Source organism: Kogia breviceps, chromosome 5 (assembly GCF_026419965.1).
Source record: "Kogia breviceps isolate mKogBre1 chromosome 5, mKogBre1 haplotype 1, whole genome shotgun sequence".
NCBI classification, from domain to species: domain Eukaryota; kingdom Metazoa; phylum Chordata; class Mammalia; order Artiodactyla; family Physeteridae; genus Kogia; species Kogia breviceps.
Genome location: NC_081314.1, coordinates 21344116 through 21370734, shown reverse-complemented (window position 1 = coordinate 21370734; position 26619 = coordinate 21344116). Strand labels below are relative to the sequence as shown.

General features: G+C 35.3%; 1 protein-coding gene across 5 annotated transcripts in view; it reads right to left on the bottom strand.

The window, feature by feature from the left end:
• Window positions 1-26619, bottom strand: part of NPHP3 (nephrocystin 3) — a 45239-nt gene that overhangs the window by 4329 nt on the left and 14291 nt on the right. For 4 of the 5 annotated variants that reach the window (XM_059065333.2, XM_059065330.2, XM_067033784.1 and 1 more), the window contains 16 exons: window positions 25606-25779; window positions 23562-23665; window positions 22474-22588; window positions 22074-22217; window positions 21492-21589; window positions 18731-18833; window positions 18220-18302; window positions 16667-16805; window positions 13994-14158; window positions 7076-7170; window positions 6377-6499; window positions 4795-4984; window positions 4401-4642; window positions 3323-3398; window positions 1988-2115; window positions 866-1106 (listed from right to left, as the gene is read on the bottom strand). In XM_059065333.2, coding sequence (XP_058921316.1) covers window positions 866-1106; window positions 1988-2115; window positions 3323-3398; window positions 4401-4642; window positions 4795-4984; window positions 6377-6499; window positions 7076-7170; window positions 13994-14158; window positions 16667-16805; window positions 18220-18302; window positions 18731-18833; window positions 21492-21589; window positions 22074-22217; window positions 22474-22588; window positions 23562-23665; window positions 25606-25779 — 2220 coding nt within the window. The remainder of the gene's footprint in view (window positions 1-865; window positions 1107-1987; window positions 2116-3322; window positions 3399-4400; window positions 4643-4794; window positions 4985-6376; window positions 6500-7075; window positions 7171-13993; window positions 14159-16666; window positions 16806-18219; window positions 18303-18730; window positions 18834-21491; window positions 21590-22073; window positions 22218-22473; window positions 22589-23561; window positions 23666-25605; window positions 25780-26619) is intronic. The other variant, XM_067033785.1, reaches the window with a different exon arrangement.

Sequence of the window (26619 nt, the reverse complement as noted above, 5' to 3'; positions counted from 1 at the left end):
GCTGTGCAATAGCTTTTAAGTTTAATCAGGTCCCATTTGCTTATTTTTGTTTTTATTTTCATTAATCTAGGAGGTGGATCATAAAAGATTTTGCTGTGATTTATGTCAAAGAATGTTCTGACTATGTTTTCCTCTAAGAGTTTTATAGTGTCTGGCCTTACATTTTGGTCTTTAATCCATTTTGAGTTTATATTTGTGTGTGGTGTAAGGGAGTGTTCTAATTTCATTCTTTTACATGTACCTGTCCAGTTTTCCCAGCACCACTTACTGAAGAGGCTGTCTTTTCTCCATTGTATATTCTTGCCTCCTTTGTCATAGATTAGGTGACCATAGGTGTGTGGGTTTATCTCTGGGTTTTCTATCCTGTTCCATTAATCTATATTTCTGTTTTTGTGCCAGTGTCATACTGTCCTGATTACTGTAGCTTTGTAGTATAGTCTGAAGTCAGGGAGCCTGATTTCTCCAGCTCCGGTTTTCTTTCTCAAGATTGCTTTGGTTATTTGGGGTCCTTTGTGTCTCCATACAAATTGTAAAATTTGTTGTTCTAATTCTGTGAAAAATGCCATTGGTAATTTGATAGGGATTGCATTGAATCTGTAGATTGCTTTGGGTAGTATAGTCATTTTCACAATATTGATTCTTCCCATCCAAGTACATGGTATATCTCTCCATCTGTTTGTGTTGTCTTTGATGAAATAATATTTTTAAATGTTTTACTCAGCTACTTGTTAAAAAATTAAATCACTATGATTTAAAAGCTAATAGAAATAATCTATCCATCAGAAGATAAATTATTTTGCTAATAGCAATTATGTCTTAATTGGTATATTATAAAACACATGTAGGCATGCCAAGGATTACTTACCATTTTCTTATACAAGACTGCAAGATGCTTCACTGTATAAGCCAAAGAAGGGTGATCAGGAGCTAATGCTCGTCTCCGAATGTCTAAGGCTCTTTCATAAAGTTCTTCTGCTTTATCATACTGTTTCTTTTCGTTGCATAGAGCTGCCAGATTATTCAAAGACTGGGCACAGTCAGGGTGATCTGGTCCTAGAACTCGCTCCCTCATCTCCAAGGACCGCTTCAGAAACTGGTCAGCTGTTCTATGAACAAAAGCCACAAATGGTTTAAACAATTTATTCTCTAGAAGTGAGAATCCCTAGCCATAGTTAGGTAGAGAACTGAAGCACTTTTCTTAAATCCAAGATAGTTAAAATGACGGATTCAGCTCAAAATCCTCTCCCCCTCTTTCCCACCCCCTCATCTCTTCCTGCCCTTTTCCAAAAACTAAAAATGCTTTCCTGGTAGTGTGAAAGCCTAAAGTATCTGGACGATTGTCTCAATTCTCCACTTCACTTCTAAAAGACAAACCCATAAATAGTTTCCAAAACAAATTTTTTATATCTTAAAAATTACTAGGCCAAACTCAAAACATTTTGGTATTCTTTCTTTCTCCCTTTGTAGTACTAAATAATTTTTAATAAAAGAACCCTTTGTGAAGTGGGCTAAATATTTGTTGTGTTTTTCTGGTATCCAAAGTGTCAAATTTGTTATATTTTTCTGACATACAAAGAAGTCCAAAAACACCTCTTTGTCATAAATATTAATGCCTTTGTGAGTCTCTATGCTCAAATAAACTGAAGAATAAAACTAGCAGCCATCTACATTCTTTAGTCCCAAGTTTGTTCTTATGTGAGATCTTATGTACAACATCTACATAAACTCACTTTTCATAAACATATAAAACATACTAGGGAAGCTAGAGAGTAACTTTTGAGTTACTAAAGAAACAATGTAAAAGGAAACAGTAGAGAAAATGTCATGGTCTTTGTTAAGTGTGGCCATGTTCATAACATATCATACATGAAATTTGGCATGGTTTCTATCAAGTTTTTCTAGCTTAGCTTGATAGAAATGTATAACAGCTTTGTATCTAAGAGACAAAATGGATACCTGTTTTCATTATTAACATCATGGTACTCACTCCAGGTTGTTCTGAAGATAGTAGAGCACACCCAGTTCATTGAGGGTCCGAGCATTGTCAGGTGTATCCTTACCTAACGTGAGCTCTTCTAACTGTAGGGCCCGTCTACGTAAAAGGGCAAATCCATACTGTAGCAAACACAAGAAATTCACAACAATCACCAAGAAAGTGCAATCTTTGATTCTGAAGCAATATACCAGGGTTCTGAAAAAATCCTTTCTCTTTTTTTTCCCTTTAAAGTAGACTACAATTACTTTAAGTATCATACTGAATTAATCTAATGATTTATGAAAATATATATACTTCCATGTAGCATCACATTCTTAAATTCATTAAAAAACTATTTTGTGAAAATAATTATGAGATTATTTTAGCAAAATGAGCTGAATCCCAAAGTGCTTCAAAAAGATTAGGAAACAGAATTAACATGCATATATTCATTAACCCTATTACTAAACATTTAAATATCGGGTACTTAAAATTGCACATAGCATTTGCAACTAGAAGACAAGTCCTGGAGCCCAAATGTACAGCATAGCGAATATAAGCAAAAATACTGTATTAAAATCATCAAACTTGCTAAGAGACTAGGTCTTAATTATTCCCACCACAAAAAAGAAATGATAATTATGTGATGTGATAGAGGTGTTAGCTAACGCTATGGTAATAATCATATTACAATATATAAATGCATCAGATAAGCATGTTGTACATCTTAAATTTACACAATGTTAGATGTCAAATATATTTCCATTTAAAAAATTGCACATAACATTTTAAGTTAAAACAAACAAATATGCTATATTTAGATTTTATTAGCAGCTTAGAAAAATGAAAAATTTTTTGCACTCAAGGGTAATAATTTCTTGGCATTTGAATCTAACATAAAATGTTTACTAAATTTCTTTTATTCTGTTTTCCAACCCTTTAAAGAATTGAAACAGCTTTTACGTCCATCTTCTAAAATCTAAATTAACTTTAAATTAACTGAATAGTTCTACTTTTTAAAAATTAAAAAAAAAATCCCCAGATTTATTGAGATATAATTGACATATAACATTGTGTAAGTTTAAAGTGTAAAACATCATGATATGTATGTACTGTAAAACAATTACTACAATACATAGTTCCACTTTTTAAAAGTCTACTAATTTGTACTTCTCAGTGATACTAATATTTAAACATATATTATAAATAAGAAAATGTTAATACTTCCATAGAAGTCACTTTAAAATCTAAAGTTCTTAAATATGTGAGGTTTATGCATCTACATTATGATATTCAGAGATGTTCTTTTCCTTGTTCAAAACACAACACAAAAGAAATCTGCATTACCAAGTTGCCTTTTCTCCTTGTAGCTTTCTGACGAATTTTAAAAGATTTTTTTCTAAAATGTTCAGCTTGTTCATATCTTTAAAAAAAAAAAAAAAAAGTCAAACAAAGGAAACATATGTCCAAAGTGTCATATGAAAATGAAACCACCAGTGTAAAGTTTTTTTGGCTAATTAAATACAGCATTATTTCTAGAAGTGATAGTCATATGGAATTAAAAATCTTTAACAAAAACTTTCATAAAACAAAATCGAACAAAACAAATCTAGTCCTCCAAGTAGCCGACATTTAACTGTTTTTAACTGATTAAACTCGTTTTGAATCTCTAAAGGGTGATCTAACTAAATGAAAATCCAAAATTTTAGTTTGCTATTATCAACTTCCACACAGGTTAATTTGTCAAATAAAAATGTGAAAATCACACAAAATCTGTGTGAAACAATACTTCTAGAAGTTAAAAGAAAAAATTCCAATATGTATCACTTATGATTGAGCAAAACAAATGATTTCAGATAGAGGAAGAGATATCATTTGGAGGGCTTATTATACTAGGGATCAGCAAACTTCTGTAAAGGGCTAGATAGTAAACATTTTAGGCTTTGTGGGTCCCGTGGTCTCTGTTGCAACTACAAAACTGCTGTTGAAGCATGGAAGCAACCACAGACAATATGTAAATGAAAAAAATGTGGCTGTGTTACACTACAACTCTACATCCCAAACAGGGGACCTTCTGGACTTGGCATGTGGGCGACAGTTTGCTGCCCCCTGTATTAGTAGTACACTCAATGTTACAGAGTTAGTGAAGAAGTCCGGTTTCAAACCTAACTATATGACTCCAAAGTCCATGCTCTATCTATCCTTTGCACATCTTGAAACACAGATGAACCTTGTAGTTCTGATTTTTTGTTCACCCCCCAGACCAAGAATAATATGTGAACATGGTGGATTCAAAAGAATATAGGATAAGGAAAATATGGGATAAGGAAAAATACACAGCCACAAAACAAAGCTTCCCACGTAAGTACATTAAGAACTGTAACTCCCTGTCATAAAACCAGAGAATTACCAATTGAAATCTTACTTATTTTGTTTCTGGTACAAAGTTGCAAGTGCTTCAAGTTCACGAGCAATATGTGGATGCTCCGCACCATAGGCATTTTCTGAGATTTCCAATGCCTGTTTATATAGTTGTTCAGCATTGCCAAATTTCTTCCACTGCACGTACACACTCGCTAGTTGGTGGAGGGACTGAGCTACTTGTGGGTGATCTGGATCTAAAGCTGTTTCTCGAATTTCTAGAGACCTCTGCAGAGGCACCACAGCCTGGGGGAAGAAAAAGGTTAAAGGCCAATTAAGGTGAGTGAAATGCTGTAAGATCTGATTAGCACAACAAATAAAAGCTGCATTAACTCCTAGGAAGGAGAGAAGAGTAAACATGAAAACCCACACAGTCTCTAACTCCCTGCTGAAGTTACCTGACTGAGAAGGCCTAGATCCTTGAGAAATCGCCCCAGGGTTTCATAAAGATCAGCTAAGCAAATCATGCTCTCCTCGCCTTCACAGTTTTTCTCATACTGCTTCAATGAATCAAAGTATTCTGCTGCCATTGCGCTTTTGTCTTTGCCAACAAACTGCCAGTAACTCAGCAACTCAGCAAAGTGTCCTCTGTTCCAACAAATAACAGTAATTTAATGAAAAAGAAACATTAAACCCCACTATTGAGTGAAGATGCCACAATTCATATCAAGCTATTGATAGTTTATTAGTAGACTAGTCCAGTGTAGTTAAGTAAGGGTGTAGACTGGGACTGCCATCTGAGTCCACAGCAGCCTAGCTGTGTGCTCTCTTACACCTCATCATCCTCATCTGCAGAAGGGGCACACCGACACCACTTGCCTCAGGTGTTACTGTAAGGAGATTATGGCCTGTAGCAAGTACTCCACAGTGTTGGCTGCTACCATTAATATCATTATGGTTACTCACCAATGGAAACCTATCATAATCCTGTTTAAACATTTCATGATATGCAGTCAACTGCTGAGTTCTCCCAAAAATTATTTTAAATGATACAAATCAGAACAGAAGCAACTAATGAAACACAGGCAAACTGTCAGAATATCTCCTTTGTATTTTCATCAAGGAATTGAATGATAAAAGTAAGCTTATTCATCTGTTGATGGTATTAAGTAAGATGGGAGAGCTGGTAAACTAAAAGATGAATCCGATTTCAAATGAAATCATGAAAAACTGAGATGGAGATCAGAAATAATCTATAAGGTGCAACAAAGAAATTTGAGAGAGTTCACTAAGAAACAAAACAAATTATGCATCTAAATTATGAGAAGTGAGTAAATTTCCAGGTGAGACAGAAAAACCTCCTCATAGGGCTTAGAGGTCAGAAGGTTGTCTCATAAAAAGGTGGTTCTGCCAGAGGCAAATTCAAACACACCAGGAGAGACAATAAGACATTTATGAAGGACTTCCCTGGCAGTCCAGTGGTTAAGACTCAATGCTTCCATTGCGGGGGGCACGGGTTCAATCCCTAGTCAGGGAAATAAGATCCCACATGCCACAGGGCACAGACAAAAAGACAAAATAAAAACTTAAAAAAAAAGGCATTTATGAAAAAGGGTAATCTTTTCTTTAAATTCTGACACCAGTCAAATTCTCTGTAGAGCCCAGAGTCTGTTTTGAAGGCTATACTTTGAAATATTTGAATACCCTGAGAGGCAGACATCATGAACCGCCTCTCTGGGTGGTCTGGATTTAAACCTGCTTCAGTGAAAGATTAAGATACAAAGCTATCTCAAGAGTATTCCAGGTCTGATTTTATGAAAACTGCAATACTCTATCTTTCTTGTTTACCTCTTGGAAAAAGTAGATGTTGTGGCAATTTGCAAACTGTATTAAAATTTCTCCCACACCATTTTATACTTCAGTTACCACTGAAACTGGACTAATTTTTAAATGAAGAATGCCATTTTTCTTTGTTCCACTGAACAACTGTTTAAATCTGTTTTTCTGGGAAAAAAAGATATATACAAATAAGTTTCTTACCTTTTATAGAGGTTTTGAGACACAAAGAGGTTAAGAAGGCAATCATGCAGCTTCTGTTTACTTCCCTGCTGCTGGAATAGCCAAGGCAGTTCATCTGCACTCCTCCAAGTCACTCGGTCCTGACTATTAGAAGAGAAGGGACAACAGTCAATAATACATTGCTACAATGAGATCACTTCAAAAGGCTACAGACAAATGCTAAAGGAGGAGAGAGACATTTGAGATATATCCCTGACTCTGAGTATAATCTAATGCTGAGAAAACTAGGTCAAAGTCAGAAACTTGACCAATCTAACTATAAAAATAAAGTGATATTCAGGACCACTGACCAAACTCTAAAGTTTATTTTCCTAAAATTGAACTATTAAAAAAAACATCAATAGACACAAATACACACACACAGATATAAACAGACACACACATATTTTTAAACTAAACTATTTAACTAGAATAAAATAAAAATAATAAAATGATCCTGCATTGATATCACTTAAGTTTAAATCTTCAGCATAATATTAAAAGACTGACTTACATAATCATCTTTTGTTCTTTTGGCATTAACAGAATAGGAGAGGACTTAACCTTTTAAAATAATAAGGAAATTTTTATGCATTAAGTTACGCAAGAAAGAGAAATAAGGACACAGAGGTAGAGCGTGTTGCAGAAGCTACAGAAAAACAACATGGACATTTACAATACCTTAGCTGCATGGTGAAATAGTTGGTTAGCTTTTGCCTATATGAAGAAATAATGGTGGGACCTTCCATGTACTCTAGTCTCACTGTTTCCCAAGCCTATGGAGAAAAAGAAAAAACATTACAGTCTATTTTCTGTAAGTCACTGTACAATCTAACAATGAATTTGTAAAAAGAAATTTACAATTATTTCAATTTTATAGTTGTATAAGAGAAAGAGCATTAGAATACTTTAAAATTTGGTATATATTTATGTGATAAACTGACATGAGAATTCCTGTAACTCAAAATATAATTCAATTCAAACTTTTAGTAAATACATTAAAAATCTGAAATGTATTTTGTAAAAGTACTAAAAAGAGCAAATTATATAAGTGATATACAATAAAGGAGAAAGATAAGCCTGTGAAATTACAAACATTCCACACCTGCATATATAACACAGCATACTCAAATAAAAGACTTCATTTACATTTGTTTACATGTATAAATCAACCATGGCATTGCAGATGATAAGAATTACATTGGTATTTTGGTGGTATCTGTTGTGATTTCTCCTCTTTCATTTCTTGTTTTGTTTATTTGGGTCTTCTCTCTTTTCTTCTTGGTGACTCTGGCCAGAGGTTTGCCAATGTTTTAAATTAATTAATTTATTTATTTATTTTTATTTTTGGCTGTATTGGGTGTTCGTTGCTGCACGCGGGCTTTCTCTAGTTGTGAGTGGGAGCTACTCTTCGTGGCAGTGCGTGGGCTTCTCATTGCGGTGGCTTCTCTTGTTGTGAAGCATGGGTTCTAGGTGCACAGGCTTCAATAGTTGTGGCACACGGGCTCAGTAGTTGTGGCTCACAGGCTCTAGAGTGCAGACTCAGTCACTGTGGCACAGTGGCTTAGTTGCTCTGCGGCACGTGGGATCTCCCCAGACCAGGGCTTGAACCCATGTCCCCTGCATTGGCAGGTGGATTCTTAACCACTGTTTACCCTTTCAAAGAACCAGTTCTTGGTATTATTGATTTTGTTCTATTGTTTTTTAAATCTCTATTTTATTTATTTCCTCTTTGATCTTTATTATCTCCTTCCTTCTGCTGACCTTAGGTTTTGTTTGTTCTATTTCTAATTCTTTTAGGTGGTGGGTTAGGTTGTTTATTTGAGATTTTTCTTATCTGTATGAACTTCCCTCTAAGAACTGCTTTTGCTGCATCCCATAGATTTTGTATGGTTGTGTTTTGATTGTCATTTGCCTCAAGGTATTTTTAAATTTCTTCTTTGATTTCATCATTGACCCACTGGTTTTTCAGTAGTATGTTGCTTAGTCTCCATGTAATTGGTTTTTTTTTCTCATTTCTTTTTCTGTGGTTGATTTCTAGTTTCATGCCATTATGGTCAGAAAAGATGCTTGAAATAATTTCTATACTTTTAAATTTGTTGAGACTTGTTTTGTGCCCTAGTACATGGTCAATCCTAGAGAATGTTCCATGTGCACTTGAAAAGAATGTGTATTCTGCTTTATTTGGGATGTAATGTCTTGAAAATATCAATTAAGTCTAACTGTTCTATTGAATCATTTAGGATCTCTGTTGCCTTATTGATTTTCTGTCTCAAAGATCTGTCCACTGATGTGAGTAGGGTGTTAAAATCTCCTACCATTATTGTATTCCCATCAATTTCTCCCTTTATGTCTGTTAGTATTTATTTTATGTATTTGGGTGCTCCTATATTGGGTGCATATATGTTGGTGAGTGTAATATCCTCTCCTTGTATTGATCCTTATATCATTATATAGTGTCCTTCTTTATCTTTCTTTATAGCCTTTGTTTTAAAGTCTATTTTGTCTGATATGAGTATTGCAACGCAACTTTCTTGTCATTTCCATTTACATGAAATATCTTTTTCTATCCCCTCACTTTCAATCTGTGTGTGTCCTTTGCCCTAAAATGGGTCTATTGTAGGCAGCATATTGTCAGCTCTTGTTTTTTTCTCCAATCTGCCACTGTGTCTTTTGACTGGAGCATCTAGTCCATTGACAGCTGAGGTAATTATTGATAGATAGTATTTATTGCCATTTTAAACCTTGTTTTCCCATTGATTTTATATTTCTTCTTTGTCCCTTTGTTTTTCTTTTTGTTTTTCCTTTCATGGTTTGATGATTTTCTTGTGTATTATGCTTATGTTCTCTTCTTTTTGTTTTTTGTTAATCTATTGTATGTTTTTGATTTATGGTTACCCTGTTTTTCAAGTATGTTAACCTCTTCCTATATCTACTTGCCTTAGACTGGTAGTTACATAGGCTCAAACACATTCTAGGAAAAAAAATCTACATTTTCTTATGCTCTCCTCTCACATTTTATGATTTTGATGTCCTCTTTTACATCTTCATGTTTGTCCTTTTGCTGTTTGTTGTGGTTCATGTTTGATTCTGTGAATCATCACTCTCACAGATTTTTTTTTTAAATCTGTGTACTGGCTTATTTAAGTGATTTACTTTCCAATTGTGGTTTTCTCTTCCCTAGATTCTTACTTCTTTTCTATTTAGATAAGATCTTTCAATATTTCCTTTAGTATAGGTTTAGTTTTTGCTTGTCTGAAAAATTCTTTATCTCTCCTTCTATTCTAAATGATAATCTGGGTGGGTGGAATTTCCTAGGTTGCAGGTTTTTCCCTTTCAGAACTTTGAATATATCTTGTCACTCCTTCTGGCTTGCAACACTCCTGTAGAGAAATCAGCTGATAGCCTTATGGAGGTTCCCTTGTAATCAACTCTTTGTTTTTCTCTTGCTGCCTTTAGAATCCTCTCTTTATGTTTAACTTTTGTCATTTTTATTATAATATGTCTTGGTGTAGGTCTGTTTGGGTTTATCTTGTTTGGGACCCTCTGTGCTTCCTGAACCTGGATATCTGTTTCCTTCTTTAGGAAGGAAAGTTTTCAGCCATAATTTCTTCAAATACATTTTCAATCCCCTTTACTCATTCTTCTCCTTCTTGGATCCCTATTATGCATAGATTGGCATGCTTTATATTATCCCATAGGTCTCTTATATTGCTTTCATGTTTTGTTTTTCATTTGGCTTTCTGTCTGCTGTTCTGATAGGGTGATTTCCATTATTCTATCTTCCAGATCACTTATTCATTCTCCTGCATTATTCATTCTGCTATTCATTGTCTTTAGCTCAGTTTTCATTTCAGCAAGTGAATTTTCTAATTTTTCTTGGCTCTTCCTTATAGTTTCTAGTTCCTTTTTACAGTAATCTGTACTTCTATCAATAGTCCTTCTTAATTCCTTCAGTATTTTCATTATCTCTTTTTTGAACTCAGTGTCTATTAGACTGAAGAGGTCTGTTTCATTGTTTGTTCTTTCAGAGGAATTCTCTTGATCTTTTAATTGGGAGTGGTTCCTCTGATTCATTTTACTTATATTTCTCTTGCTCTATGAGTTTAGGAGAAACAATTTTCTACTGTGGTCTTGGAGGGCTATTTTTACATGGCAGCATCCCTGAGTAGGCTGTGTGGGTTTAATATTTTTTGGTGCAAGGCCATAAGAGAATACTATGAACAATTACATGCCAACAAATTCAACAACCTAGAAGAAATGGACAACTTTCTAGAAACATACAACCCATTAAAACTGAATCAAGAAGAAATAAATAACTTGAACAGACTGATAACTAGAAGTGAAATAGAATCTGTAATTTAAAAACTCCCTACAAACAAAAGTCCAGGGTCAGATGGCTTCACAGGGGAATTGTACTGAACGTACAAGGAAGAACTTATACCTATCCTTTTCAAACTCTTCTAAAAGACTGAAGAGGAAGGAATACTCCCAAAGACACTCTGTGAAGCCACCATCACCCTGATATGAAAACCAGACAAAGACACTACCAAAAAAGAAAATTACAGGTCAATATCTTTGATGGCTATAGATGCAAAAATTCTCAACAAAATATTAACAAACTGAATCCAACAACACATAAAAAAGATCATATACCACAATCATGTTGGATTCATCCCAGGGTCACAAGGATGGTTCAACATATGCAAATGAATCAATATGATACACCACATCAACAAAAGAAAAGACAAACATCACATGGTCATCTCAATAGATGCAGAAAAAGCATTTGAGAAAATTCAATATCCAATCATGATAAAAACTCTTACCAAAGTGGGTATAGAGGGAACATATTTCAACATAATAAAAGCTATTTATGACAAACCAACAGCCAATATAATACTCAATGGTGAAAAGATAGAAGCTTTCCTGCTAAAATCTGGAAGAAGACAAGGATGACCACTCTCACCACTTCTCTTCAACATAGTATTGGAAGTCCTAGCCACAGAAGTCAGACAAGAAAAAAAGTAAAATGTATTCAAATTGTTAGGGAAGAGTTAAAATTGTCATTATATGCACATGACATGATACTACATATAGAAAACCTTAAAGACTCCACACAAAAACTACTAGAACTGATGAACAAATTCAGTAAGGTAATAGGATACAAGATTAACATACAGAAATCCATTGCATTTCTTTATATTAATAATGAAACATCAGAAAGAGAATGTAAAAAAAAAACCCCAAACAATCCCTTTTAAAATCACATCCAAAAAAATTAAATATGGAGGAATAAACCTGACCCAGGAGGTGAAAGACTTTTATGCTGAGAACTACAAAACATTAATAAAGGAAACTGAAGATTATTCAAAGAAATGGAAAGATATCCCATGCTCTTAGATTGGAAAATTTATATTGTTAAAATGGCCATACTACCAAAAGCAATCTACAGATTTAATGTGATTCTAATCAAATTACTCATGACATTTTTCAAAGAACTAGAACAAGTAATCCTAAAATGTATATGGAACCATAAAAGACCCAGAATTGCCAAAGCAATCCTTAGGAAAAAGAACAAACCCTCCCAGACATCAGACAATACTACAAAGCTATAGCAATCAAAAGCATGGTATTCGCACAGAAACAGACATATGGATCATTGGAGCAGAACAGAGAGCCCAGAAATAAACCCAGACACCCACGGTCAATTAATCTTCAACAAAGGAGGCAAGAACATACAATGGGGAAAAGACAGTCTCTTCAGCAAGTGGTGTTGTAAAAGTTGGACGGCCACATGTAAGTCAATGAAGTTAGAACACACCCTCACACCATACACAAAAATAAACTCAAAATGGCTTAAAGATTTAAATATAAAAGACATGATACCATAAAACTCCTGGAAGATAACATAGGCAAGACATTCTCTGACATAAATCGTACCAATATTTTCTTAGGTCAGTCTCCCAAGGCAATAGAAATAAAAGCAAAAATAAACAAACAGGACCTAATCAAACTTGCAAGCTTCTGTACAGTAAGGAAAACCATACAAAAACCAAAAAGACAACCTATAGACTGGGAGAAAATATTTGCCAATGATGCGACCAACAAGGGCTTAATTTCCAAAATATACAAACAGCTCATACAACTCAATAAGAAAAAAACAAACAACTGAATCAAAAAATGGGTGGAAGACCTAAATAGACATTTCTCCAAAGAAGACATACAGATAGCCAATAGGCACATGAAATTATCTCATCATCATTAATTATGAGAGAAATGCAAATCAAACTACAATCAGGTACCACCTCACATGAGTCAGATGGCCATCATTAAAAAGTCTACAAATAACAAATACTGGAGAGGGTGTGGAGAAAAGGGAACCCTCCTACACTGTTGGTGAGAATGTAAGTTGGTGCAGCTACTGTAGAAAACAGTATGGAGGTTCCTTAAAAAACTAAAAATAGAATTATCATATGATCCAGCAATCTTACTCCTAGGCATATTTCTAGACAAAACTATAATTCAAAAAGATATATGCACCCCTATGTTCACAACAGCACTATTTACAATAGCCAAGACATGGAAAAAATCTAAATGTCCATTGACAGATGGACATTCATGAAAAAGAATGAAATAATGCCATTTGCAGCATGGATGGACCTAGTGATTATCATACTAAGTGAAAGACAAATACTGTATGTGGAATCTGAAATATGACAAAAATGAACATATCTGTGAAACAGAAACAGATTCACAGACACAGAAAACAGATTTGTGGTTTCCAAGGGGAAGGGGAGTGGGGGAGGGAAGGATCGGGAGTTTGGTATTAGCAAATGCAAACTAGTATATGGAAAAAAAAAAGTTATATTAGTCATTATTTACTATGTGCTAGACATCATGTCTAGGACCTCACCAGGATCAATTAATTATCTTTACAATCCCTCAGGTAAGCTGCAAACATCTGCCCAAGGCTCAGAGAACTTGCCCAAGGTTACATTAAGCTGTGAAGAGCTGGGCTGTGAATTGAGGCAGAGTGATTTACAGAGCCCAAGTTCTTAAAACATATATAATATACCAGCAATTCAATGAAACATAAAATTGAAAAAACTACCTTTTAAAGTAATAGCCATTTCACAAAGGTATTTACTTCATAAGAATAATATTAGCCAAATTTTGTATCTAACCTAAAATCACTGGAAAATTTTTTTTTTTTTTTTTTTTTTTTTTTTTTTTTTTTTTTTTTTTTTTTGCAGTACGCGGACCTCTCACTGCTGTGGCCTCTCCCGTTGCGGGGCACAGGCTCCGGACGCGCAGGCTCAGCGGCCATGGCTCACGGGCCCAGCCGCTCCGCGGCATGTGGGATCTTCCCGGACCGGGGCATGAACCCGTGTCCCCTGCATCGGCAGGCGGACTCTCAACCACTGCACCACCAGGGAAGCCCCGGAAAAAATTTTTATAATGCCAAATTTGAGATTTCAGTTTTGTCTTGTAATCGAAATATTTGAAATGATGTGGTATTATATAGCATAATACATATGCGATGATATGTAGACATTTCAATAAATGAAAAAACCTTATTTTTCAGATAACATTTACCTGTAGATGTTGAAACTTGAGCAAACCACAACCGTAAGTCAACAAACACATTTTGTGTAAACTGTGAATAAGGGAGGTCAAGACAGCCCAGGACAGCTCAGGATAGAGTTCCATCAATTCTGATTCACTCACACCATTGTGACTAACATTTACAAGGCAGAGAATCTAGGGAGAAAAATGAATTAACAATGATTATAAAGCCCCTCTATTAGTAACTAACAACCAATAAAATTTCCACAATTCTTTTAAACTTATTAACTTATTTGAATTTATCATTCAAGTGATTTAATAAACCAAGAAACAGATTTCTTAAAATAAAACATACTTTCCAAAAGGTACATATAAAGTCTAGCACACCAAAGATAACACACATATAGAAAAAGTTTAGTGAAAATTAAAACTGCAGGAAATGTATTATTAAAACTAATGACAGAGTTCTGATTCTGGGAAGATGGCAGAAGAAAACAGTCCTCCTACTACAAATGCCTGTTAATGTCAGATAACATGTAACAAAACATTTCCAAAAGCACAACTGAACTTGCAGAAAAGAAAGGGAAATCCCCCAAGTATCCCAAATAAATAGGAAACTGAAAATTAGAGGGCTAAGTGCTGGAGCTGCTGTCCCTGTGTGAAGTGGGAAGACAGGATAAGCAGCAGTCCATAACTTAGCTTGGGTTTTCACACCCACAGTCACGATGGAAGGGGAGACTTTAAGTTCTGTGAAGCAAGGAGCTGGAACTATGATATAATGCTTGTCAGCACAGGGACCTTTCAAAGGCTGTCCCCTTAGTGACTGAATGCCTCAGGGAAACAGCCAACAGACAGAAGACTGTGGGCTTAGAGGCAGAATGAAAAGTCAAACCCAGGGGAACCCCCAACCTGAGAAATCGACATAAAAATGGATCCAGGTTAGAACTATAAGAGTTCCGCAAGATTGCTAGTAAATTTACAAAAATTAAATTGAATAACCAGCAACAAACAATTTTAAAATGTTATTAACTATAGAATCCTTAGAAACAAATTTTAACAAAAAATGTTTAAGACTTTTATGGGGAAGAAGATAAAATGTTATTGATAATCATCATTCAAGAAGATGACTAAATAAATGGAGAGCTATTTAGCTTTCCATGAAGGAGAAGACTTATATAATTTCCCCCAACTTAGCCTCTAAATCCAATGCAACTACAATTAAAATTGCATACTGAATTTCCATGGCACTTGCTGAGCCAATTCTAAAAATACATGTGGGAAATGAGCCAAGACAACTGTGGAAAATATTAAGAGGGGGTTTGCCTAACCAAATATCAAAGCTTACGTTAAAATTCTAATAGTTAAGACAGCGGTATTGACAAGGAATAGTAAATTGGAACAGAAGAGCCTAGAAACAGACTCATGTTTATATGTGAGCTTGATACTTGACAGATGGCGTTCCAAATCAGTAGAAAAGATGTATGAAGTAAAATGAACAATTAACTAGCTGTATTTTAAAAGATTGAGGGCTTCCCTGGTGGCGCAGTGGTTGAGAGTCCGCCTGCCGATGCAGGGGACACGGGTTCGTGCCCCGGTCCGGGAAGATCCCACATGCCGCGGAGCAGCTGGGCCCGTGAGCCATGGCCACTGAGCCTGCGCGCCGGGAGCCTGTGCTCCGCAACGGGAGAGGCCACAACAGTGAGAGGCCCGCGTACCGCAAAAAAACAAAACAAACAAAAAAATAAATAAATAAAAGATTGAGAAGTAGGTTCCTGGGAATTCCCTGCAGTGGCCCAGGTTCAATCCCTGGTCAGGGAATTAAGATCCCTCAAGTCACGTAGCCAAAAAAAAAAAAAAAAAGTAGATTCCTTCCTCACACAATAAATAAAAATATATCATATGAGTTAAGGACTCACACATGAAGAACATTATAAAATATTTTGAAGGGAAAAAAATATAAGAATACTTCTGTGATAGCAAAGGATTAAAAAAAATAAGATACAACAGGCATAAGCCATGAAAGAAACTGTTGATAAATCTGACTTTATTAAAATAAAACTTTGTATAATGACACCACGAAGTTAAAAGACAAGAACAGGAAAAAGACACTGATTTGCAAATTCTATAACAAAGGATTTGTATTCACTATGCAGATCATTTAAAAACTCCTAACAGATCAACAAGAAAAAGTCAACTCCATTAAAAAATGGGTAGGGCTTCCCTGGTGGCGCAGTGGTTGAGAATCCGCCTGCCGATGCAGGGGACACGGGTTCGTGCCCCGGTCTGGGAAGATCCCACATACCACGGAGCGGCTGGGCCCGTGAGCCATGGCCGCTGAGCTTGTGCATCCGGAGCCTGCACTCTGCAAAGGGAGAGGCCACAACAGTGAGAGGCCCGCGTACCAAAAAAAAAAAAAAAAAAAAAAATGAAAAAAAAAAAAATGGGTAAAGGACTTGAACAAGCAATTCACCTAAGAGGAAACAAGAATAACCAAGAAGCATGAAAAGATGAAAAATCTCCATGATAATCAGGAAAATGCAAATTCCCTGAGATATCACTTCTGGCCACAGCACACTATGGTAGTGGGTATAGTATATGCTCTAAACACATTTAGCATTACAAGGATTTACTGTTTACTTCAATTCACACACAATTACAAACAAGGCAAAATAATCTTCCCTTTATAAGTTTATTACACTTTACCTGTTTCATTAGTTCTTTATCCATATCATTTGTCATGGACTCCTGGATAGATCGAAGAACAAGTTTATATAATGAAAGAGTATCTTGACACTGGAAACACTGAAGAAGGATTTTATCTAAATTGCCTGCTCTCCCAGCACTGTTGGAATTGAGAACAGATTTAATTTCTTACAGTCTGCCAACATCTGTGAAAAATTTGGGGTAAATAAAAACAGTGCTCTATTTTACCTCTATGTGTTGTACTATTTAACTGATAACAACAGGAATTCAATAAAACATGACACAGGAAAACATTAGTTTTATGGGGCTGCTAGATTCATCACAGTTACTTTAGTGTATAACCATTTAAGTCAATTCAATAAACATATGCTGGGACTTAACTATGTGTCAAGTAATTACTATACATTATGGAACATAAAAATGAGTAAGACATGGTTCTTATCACCTAGAGGCATGCCGCCCACATATAGGAAGCAGGAAAATAATTATAAATAAGTATTATTAGTTAGCCATGCAAATTAAATTAAAAAAAAAATAGAACCAGAATTTGGAAAACATCAGGCTAAAGAAAATCAGTAACTGGGATTTGTTTTAAAATATTACACAATATTTACCAGTATTGTCTTTTTTAAATACAAAGATATGCAAAGAATAAGGAAAAAACAGAAAAATGGTTCATAGTCCCTCTTAAAAGAGATAATTTCAATAACTATTATGAAATGCATGACTCTTGAACTGTACTTATGCAAGCCACTGATGTTCACAGATGTACCACCACAACTCTGGGGACAGCGAAAATATCATGGACAATTCAAAGTTTCAGAAGATTTTTTTCATTTCAAATTTGGTACTTCAGGTGAGAATGTGGAATTAAGAGACAAGAGTACTAGATTTAGTGTCTAGAATATGAGTTGTGCTAGGATTGCAACCTAATGATGAATACCAAAACAAGTGTTGATCTTTTTTACCTCTGGTTGCAAACAGACAAAGTAGGTGAGGCTGTACTGAAGAAGAAGTAAAAGTAGTAAAACTCTCTACTGCTTACCTAAAGGCAAATTATGAATGGATTTCTAAAATAGAAGACCAATTGTAAGATGAAAGGTTTATCAGGACGTGGGAACAGAGACAATTAAAAATTCCTACCTACATACCTACCTACTGATAGTGAAAGACACCTGAAATAACATTTTTATGCCTCAGTTGTCTCCTCACTTTCTCAAAGCTAGGGGCCCCAAGGAGGTGACAATGAGCACTCCTGGGTGGGCCCCAAATTGAGGCCAAAGATGGCCTTCTTTTGCAACCTGCAGTCAGGAGAAGGTTATTGTGATGAACACCAGACAGATATATCCAACAAGTTCTGATATTCAAGGACTAGTAGCAGTCTTCAGTCATAAGTCACATTCTCACGGTTGTTAGTATCACTGTTAGAATAAACAGAATCTTAGTGGCCCAAGAGATTGTCATAATGATCAGTTTTCAGTTTCACACGGTGAAGAAGCGTTCTGCAGCAAACACAAACATGCTGAAGATGACATAAAATAACCACCACTTACCATGCAATCATTTTGCCGAAAAGAGTGACATAAAGGGCATTGCAGGTTGTAGCAGAACGACAGTGTCGTTCTAGCTTCTTCTCCTGCACCAGTTTACCAAAAAACAAAACAGAAATACAAAACCACCCTGGAATTAAGTGGTCTTTACAACCAAGCCATCAACAAATATCCCTGCAGAAATAACATGGCTCCTGCCACCTCATCAGCGGCATCACTGCCGTGTGGTACTGGACCACAGATGCCATCAACATGCAAATGCTTTTTTGCTTTTAAAATACTGCTTAATATAATATAGTAAAGTAAACCTTAAGACCAAAGTCTTTTTTATTGCTTCTTCTATATCTGTTATTAGTTTAAGAGTAAATGCATTTAAGAAAGTAATTATTACTAAGTTCCAATTTTCCTTAGAACCATATAGAGTACCTATATTGAATTTTAAGTCCCGTATAAGGTGTTTTTATAAGGAAAGCTATAGAGAGTAAAAGAAAGCAGCAAAATTAAAAATACTTACCTGCTCTTTACTCAATTTAATGTCTACAGAGTGGCATTCTGCGATTATAATAGATTTTGCATCTTTCGGATTTAAAGGGTCAAGATGAAGTGTAGGCCACAACCTTTTATTTAAAGAAAAGAAAAATGAAATTCTCTTTTAATAATACAACAAAGCTGTAATCTACCCACAAGACAAGTCAAAGTCCATTACAAGAATTAAATTTTTATACTGCCTTCATAAAATAAACAAAATTAATCTCTGTTAATCATATTAATAGTATTTCATTTTTTAGCAATTAATCACAACAAACCTGTTATAAATAGCTTATACATGAAGTGTATAACATTTCCAGTTCTATGTTCTATACCATCAGTAAAACAACACAGGTATTAGTGCCTGTGAGGAATAGTGTCAGACAGTCTTCGTCCACATAATACTTGTAATCCAATTAGAATTTACACCCTACAACATCCATTCTCAGTGGGGTGGTGAAAACTGTTTGTTGGGGAGAGGAAATCTTACTCTCTTTATGCATAAAGCACAAATATACACACATATCTGTTTATATTCATGAATCGATATATGATGTATGTACGGTATTAACATTTCTTGGCAGGTGATTAGGAAGAAAATCACTAAAGGGCTCCTAGGGTGGGGAGGCAAAAATAGGTCAAGAAACACTGCCTTATATAACTCAACCACTGTATCACTTCTTGAGGACTGTTAAGTTGAGCTTTTATCTCAGGACCACAGGTCTCTAGTCTATTTTTCCTAGCCTAGCCTTCCCCATTTTCCTCACCCATAAATATAACTGCCTACTAGACATCACCAGTTGGAGCTACAATTGGCAACTCAAACAAACCATGTCCAAAGACAAAAGTCATTCAGACTATACTACAAGGCCACAGTAATCAACACAGTATGGTACTGGCACAAAAACAGAAATATAGATCAATGGAACAGGATAGAAAGCCCAGAGATAAACCCACACACATATGGTCACCTTATCTTTGATAAAGGAGGGAAGGAAATACAGTGGAAAAAAGACAGCCTCTTCAATAAGTGGTGCTGGGAAAACTGGACAGCTACCTGTAAAAGTATGAAATTAGAACACTCCCTAACACCACACACAAAAATAAACTCAAAATGGGTTAAAGACCTAAATGTAAGGCCAGACACTATCAAACTCTTAGAGGAAAACATAGGCAGAACACTCTATGACATCAATCACAGCAAGATCCTTTTTGACCCATCTCCTAGAGAAATGGAAATAAAAACAAAAATAAACAAATGGGATCTAATGAAACTTAAAAGCTTTTGCACAGCAAAGGATAGCATAAACAAGACCAAAAGAGAACCCTCAGAATGGGAGAAAATATTTGCAAATGAAGCAACTGACAAAGGATTAATATCCAAATTTTATAAGCAACTCAGGCAGCTCAATAACAAAAAAACAAACAACCCAATCCAAAAATGGGCAGAAGAACTAAATAGACATTTCTCCAAAGAAGATATACAGATTGCCAACAAACACATGAAAGAATGCTCAACATCATTAATCATTCGAGAAATGCAAATCAAAACTACAATGAGATATCATCTCACACCGGTCAGATTGGCCATCATCAAAAACTCTAGAAACAATAAATGCTGGAGAGGGTGTGGAGAAAAGGGAACACTCTTGCACTGCTGGTGGGAATGTAAATTGATACAGCCACTATGGAGAACAGTATGGAGGTTCCTTAAAAAACTACAAATAGAATTACCATATGACCCAGCAATCCCACTACTGGGCATATACCCTGAGAAAACCATAGTTCAAAAAGAGTCATGTACCAAAATGTTTACTGCAGCTCTATTTACGATAGCCAGGACATGGAAGCAACCTAAGTGTCCATCAACAGATGAATGGATAAGGAAGATGTGGCACATATATACCGTGGAATATTACTCAGCCATAAAAAGAAATGAAACTGAGTTATTTGTAATGAGGTGGATACACCTGGAGTCTGTCATACAGAGTGAAGTAAGTCAGAAGGATAAAAACAAATACCGTATGCTAACACATATATATGGAATCTAAGAAAAAAAAATGTCATGAAGAGATTAGTGGTAGGACGGGAATAAAACACAGACCTACTAGAGCATGGACTTGAGGATACGGGGAGGGGTAAGGGTAAGCGGTGACGATGTGAGAGAGTGGCAGGGACATATACACACTACCAAATGTAAATTAGATAGCTAGTGGGAAGCTGCCGCATAGCACAGGGAGTTCACCTCTGTGCTTTGTGACCATCTAGAGGGGTGGGATAGGGAGGGTGGGAGGGAGGGTGATGCAAGAGGGAAGAGATATGGGAACATATGTATATGTATAACGGATTCACTTTGTTGTAAAGGAGAAACTAACACACTATTGTAAAACAGTTATACTCAAATAAAGATGTTAAAAAAAAAAACAACAACAACAAAGACAAAATTCATGACCTTTGCTCCACAAATCTGCCCAATCCTTTGTGTTTCCCATCTCAGTTCATGGAACCACAGTTTACTTAATTTCTCAAGCCAGAAACCTGGGAGCTATCCTAGCTTTCTTCCTCACATCTTTGATCTAACCTCCCACCAAATCCTATAGATTGCATCCTTTTCTTGAATTTGTCCACTTCTCCCCATCCTCACTGACATCATATGAAAAATATGAGAAATACACATATCAAAAGCCTTCCTTTGTTTATACTTTAAAAATTTCATGTAATCTGAAAGAATTAAATTTAGCACTTACCTCCATGCTGGAGGGCATGTTTCCACATTCACAGAAACAATTACTCTTACATTCACTGGTAGTGGATCTATCAGCCATTTCATGTGTTTTTCAACTTGCTTAAAAATATAAAAACAAAATTCCATCTATTAATTCAAAATATTTCAATAGCAACCCAATAACGGCTCCCCAAGTAAAATGAAATTGTCATTAAATTTCTCATTATTATTAAGGATAAAATCTTATTTTTTGGATGATTTATCTCAGAATATTAGAAGAATAAGTGGCAAGACACTACTATCACTGATCTGAATTCTGGGCATGTAAGGAAATGTCAAGGCCCTAAAACCATGTCAAAATGAACAATAGTTGCTAATTGTGAAAATACAGTCGGTCCTTCCCAATAAGATACTAGCATCTACTGGCATATATACATATATATTTTTTATCCACATGCTTCCTCTCTAGAAATTAAGCAGAAATAAAAGAAACAACATCAACATTTTCTTCTCACAAACATATGATTTAAATGTTTGCTATAGTCACTACTAATATTTTTGTCTCTTTCTGAGTATATCAATAGGTTAAAAAGTGAAAACATACCTGAATTTGATCTATAGAATCAATAATGATGATGATGCTGCCTTGGTGACGGGCAGAGAGTTTTTCCAGCCAATGTGGAAATTCTTCCAGAAGCTTAGCAGGATCCAATGTCAGCGCAGATACTGACCAAGAATGCTGCATCAACTACAAGGTGAGAACACATGCAAATTAAAGTAGCTACACTGTATCACAACTGGTGAGAAATATTTCTGTCTCTGCATTTTAAACCAAAATTGTCACCAAAAGGACCCAACTGCATTGAGTATAATTTTTAACCTTATGCAAAACCAAAACAAATGTGTAATACTGAAAATTGGTTTATCATCAGGTACTCAGGCCTGATGACTTCAGAATCTAAATAAAAATTCTGGTAACTCCAAAAGACGGTGCATTTTTCTACCTTTAGAGTCAGTCGTTTAATAATCAAGGAAGATTCTGAGCTGGTTGACATGGGCCTCCCCACAAAATGAGAAAGAATTAGTGTGTTAGGGGAATTCTTCTGTTGTAACTGGATCCTGAAAGAAAAAGACCTTTTATAAGACTGATGAAGCTCCTTTACGGTCAACAAAAAAAGAATTCACAATGCATTAAGCATCAAATGCTACCTGCTAGTAATTACATGGTCAGTCAATTTTGAATTAATATGGGAAATTTCCATTTTACACCACTTTTAGAATCTTTTAAATAAACCATTAAAAATTATAGCTTCATTTTAATTACAAATTGGTGTTACTAATGTAAACCAAAACACTATACATTTGAGGTTAAAGTATTAGTAAAATGAGCATTAACCTTTAATTACAAGTATGTTATTAAAGGAAAAAGGAAGTTTCTTTGTTTAGTACAAAAACAGTATTTCCAAACATAACTCTGAATAAAAGGGCAATAAAAAGGAAACAACATACACTAACTCCTCAATGTAAATAATAACTATGAGTGAAAGAAAAATGGTCTTACCACTTGTTTTTCAATTGATGAACTAAAATAAAACTAAGAGTTTATTAGCTTATATGAACCTTCGTCCATAATTTGAAGAACTAGTTTGCATTCAGAGTAAAGATTATCCTTTATTTTGATATTCTTTATGATTTATTCCACTCTAAATAGTCAGTCTTTGTCTTGTTTCATATATTTAAAATCCCAATGAAACTTTTAAGATGAAGCCAGTAATTGAAAATAAAGGCACATGCCCTCTATAATTCACCTAACTCCATGCCACAGTAACCACTCCCTTAGCTCTGACCTACATAATTTATGTACACAATCACAAATGCTCACATTTCCTATTTCTTTCTCATTCTGTATCTTCTCTCTAACTTTCAAATTGTATATATCTCAGGGCATGAGTCTGTTATATTACTCCTTTTGCTTTTTTAATGTTCAGTACAGGCCCTGCAGCAAGGTAGACATTCAATAATTCATTTTGTTGAACGACTTCAGTAATTCAAATGATGACAACGATAACAATTTAATTGCACTGAATCATACCACTTTGATAAAAGAAGGGACTTTCCAGAGCCTGGTCCTCCAGATACAAGAAGGGGTGGAATTGGTGCTGGTGCTGCCACTAGATCATTAAGGCGTTGGTAATACTAGAAATAAAAATGAATTTAAATTGTGAAGAAGAACATGCCTCTTACAATACTAAATAGAGTCAATTTCTGATTATCCTCTGAAATCAGTGGAGAAAAGCTGCATGAAAAAATGAAATCTACTTTTAATCAATAGCACCCTCATAATTGCTTATTTTTATGGCTGGTTAAGTATGCCCAAAGTAGTAAACTAAGAATGGGCCCCAATTTCTCCTACCATAGTATTAATGGATGAGGGGCAACCTTTCAGATCCCCATGGGGCTTTGCACTATTCAGATGTCCTGCAGAATGCTGTGGGGAGACTACTTCATTACCCCAAGTTCCTGAACCATGGAAAGTACCACAGGTGGCCTTGAGGGTACCAGCAGGCATCCTATATCTCCTGGTCAGAAGAACACCTGTCCTGGAGACCATCTCAGTTTCCAGAGAAACAAGAGAGGGTCTTGTCTGGGGCCTTGGAGTCTCCCAACATGCTACTGAGAACCAAGCTAGGACACCTGAGATCTTTCTGAAACTGCATGTGTTCCATGCAGTCTGAGAACTCCTATTTCCTAGGCTTTCCCCAGATAGGAAAACCTCGTTCAGAGCTGAAAAGGACATGCTCAGAAAACTGAAATATCTCAGTTGTTATAAAGGAGTTTCCAAAGTCATCTTGGGGGTTAGGATGTTTATTAAGTGTACCAGTGGTCTAAATGATAGCTGATGAGGAATCAAAAGAATGTGTAATAAATAAGTAGTTTATGCGAGCTTTAGGGTAGCAGAAATTTCCAGCAACTACAATAAATAATTACTTAGTATAGTTTTTCAATCAATTTTTCTGTTTGTCATATCATATTCCCCAGGAATTCAAATATTTCTCATAGAAATGATACTTCTCAAGAAGAAAAGGGCTTAATTGATTTATGACCTTGTAAATCCTAACAATTTGGTTCATGGTCCCAACTAAAGCCCATTTATAGACCCATGTTTCTCACATTAAGACCCCTTGCCATAGAAGAAAGCATAGGATTTGGAGCCAGAAGACCTAGGTTAAAATCTCACATCTGCAATCTACACCCTGTATGCTCTTAGGCAAACTATAATCTGAACCTTAGGTTCTTCATTTATATAATAAAATAGTGATAGCAATTCCTCTCTTATAAAATGACAACAGTTTAACATTTATCATATGCCAGGTACCATGGCAAGTGCTTTATGTGCATGACCTGATTTAGTCCCTCAAACAACCATGTGAGATAGGTATTATTAGTTATCCTCATTTTACAGACAAGAAAGTCAAAGTTTAGAGCTAAGTAACTTGATCAAAATCCATAGTGAGGAAATGGTGGACCCAGGACATAAATACTGACAGTCTAAATTATGAAAGTCATTAAAAATCCTATAAAAATACAGCTGTTAGTGACAGCTACTGTAATATTCTTTAAGATATTAGTTCTTATATTAATTTTAAAATATTATTACGTATTTTTGAACTTGAACACAGATTCTTTGTGCACTTCTAGTTTTGTTTATTTGCTTAGATATTTAAGGATGCTGAAGGACTGACCTGCCTACTGCATTAACTATTCTGCTTTGTTTTCTGAATGTTTGATATTTTGATTCCTCCAAGAATTGGAACAATAGAGAGCCTTACTATTTTTATCAAGTTTCCTAGGTATCCTAAACTTGGTCTGGTGAATTGCAGATGGTAGCATAATAAACATGTAGTTGATAAATCCTAATCTGTAACTAAACATGTTTGATATTTATAAGTATATTTGAATCTCACACATCTTTCGTGATACAAACTTAAGCACATGTCTCAACATGGATAATTAAGCCATGAGGGCATAATACTAACACAATCCTTAACCTTGACTATAATTAGATGAAACCACAATTATGATACAGCCTTTAAGCAGCAACTGATCTTTGTTGGAACAATACTCCAAATGCTTACTTTCTCGAATCCCAACTCATGGGCTGAATTTGAAGCCTGCTGAAAAGCTTCCATTTGCTCTTGTTCATCATGTATGTCCCATAGAACATCACCAAAATCATCTTCTTCTGGAATAGAATCTTCACTGGCCAAATCCTTAGTTTCCAGGTCTGTATTTTCAAAGCCCAGGATGTCCTGAACACCAAGAGCAAGCACACAAAAGCAAACAAAGGAAGTGAAGACCTTGTACGGTATTGTCAGCACACAGGCCTAAGGTGGCCCTCACCTACCTCGGAGGGCAAGCCCAAACCTATGGCCTTTGTATGGTACCTCCAGGGATCTATTTATAACTATAAAAATAAGCAATAGTTTAAAAATAAAGAAAATAAGTAAAGAAATATTAAAATAATAAAAACAAACACCACTCTCATTCATTAAAAATAAAGTTAGAGGGAACCTGGTTTCTGAAAAATGTTACACAATATCTTTGGTTATATCTGGCTGGTGAACAATTTTAAAGACCATGCTAATGCCTAAGAAATATGCTGCTTTACATTTTTACAAGCATTTAATTACTAAGATGGGGTTTCTTGATATCAAATATCTCTGCTATGATGTCTAGTCTTTATATTAATCACTGAAAATATGTTGTCCTACAAATGGTAAAGTTGGTCAATATGTCCATTTTCACTTACTGCCATTTACTCTGTTCAATTCGTCTTATTTTGGGGTTCACTCTTTTTCTCTGATAACAAATCTGCATACTTGTAACACAAGTTAATTTAAAAAAGTAATTTAATCCCTTACTTCTCAAATAGGGTCCCTGGTACCCTGAGGGAGGGGCCAGCAGGTAAGGATAAACACAAGCTAAACATCTGGTGCCCATTTTACTTGAAGATAGGGAATTCTTTTTCTTATCATTATTAGAATATTTGATGATACATAATTTTAACTGATTTTTAATATTTAAAAAAGACACATAAACATCAAGCAGAATATATAATTCACATCAAGTTTCAAGATAATACTGAGACA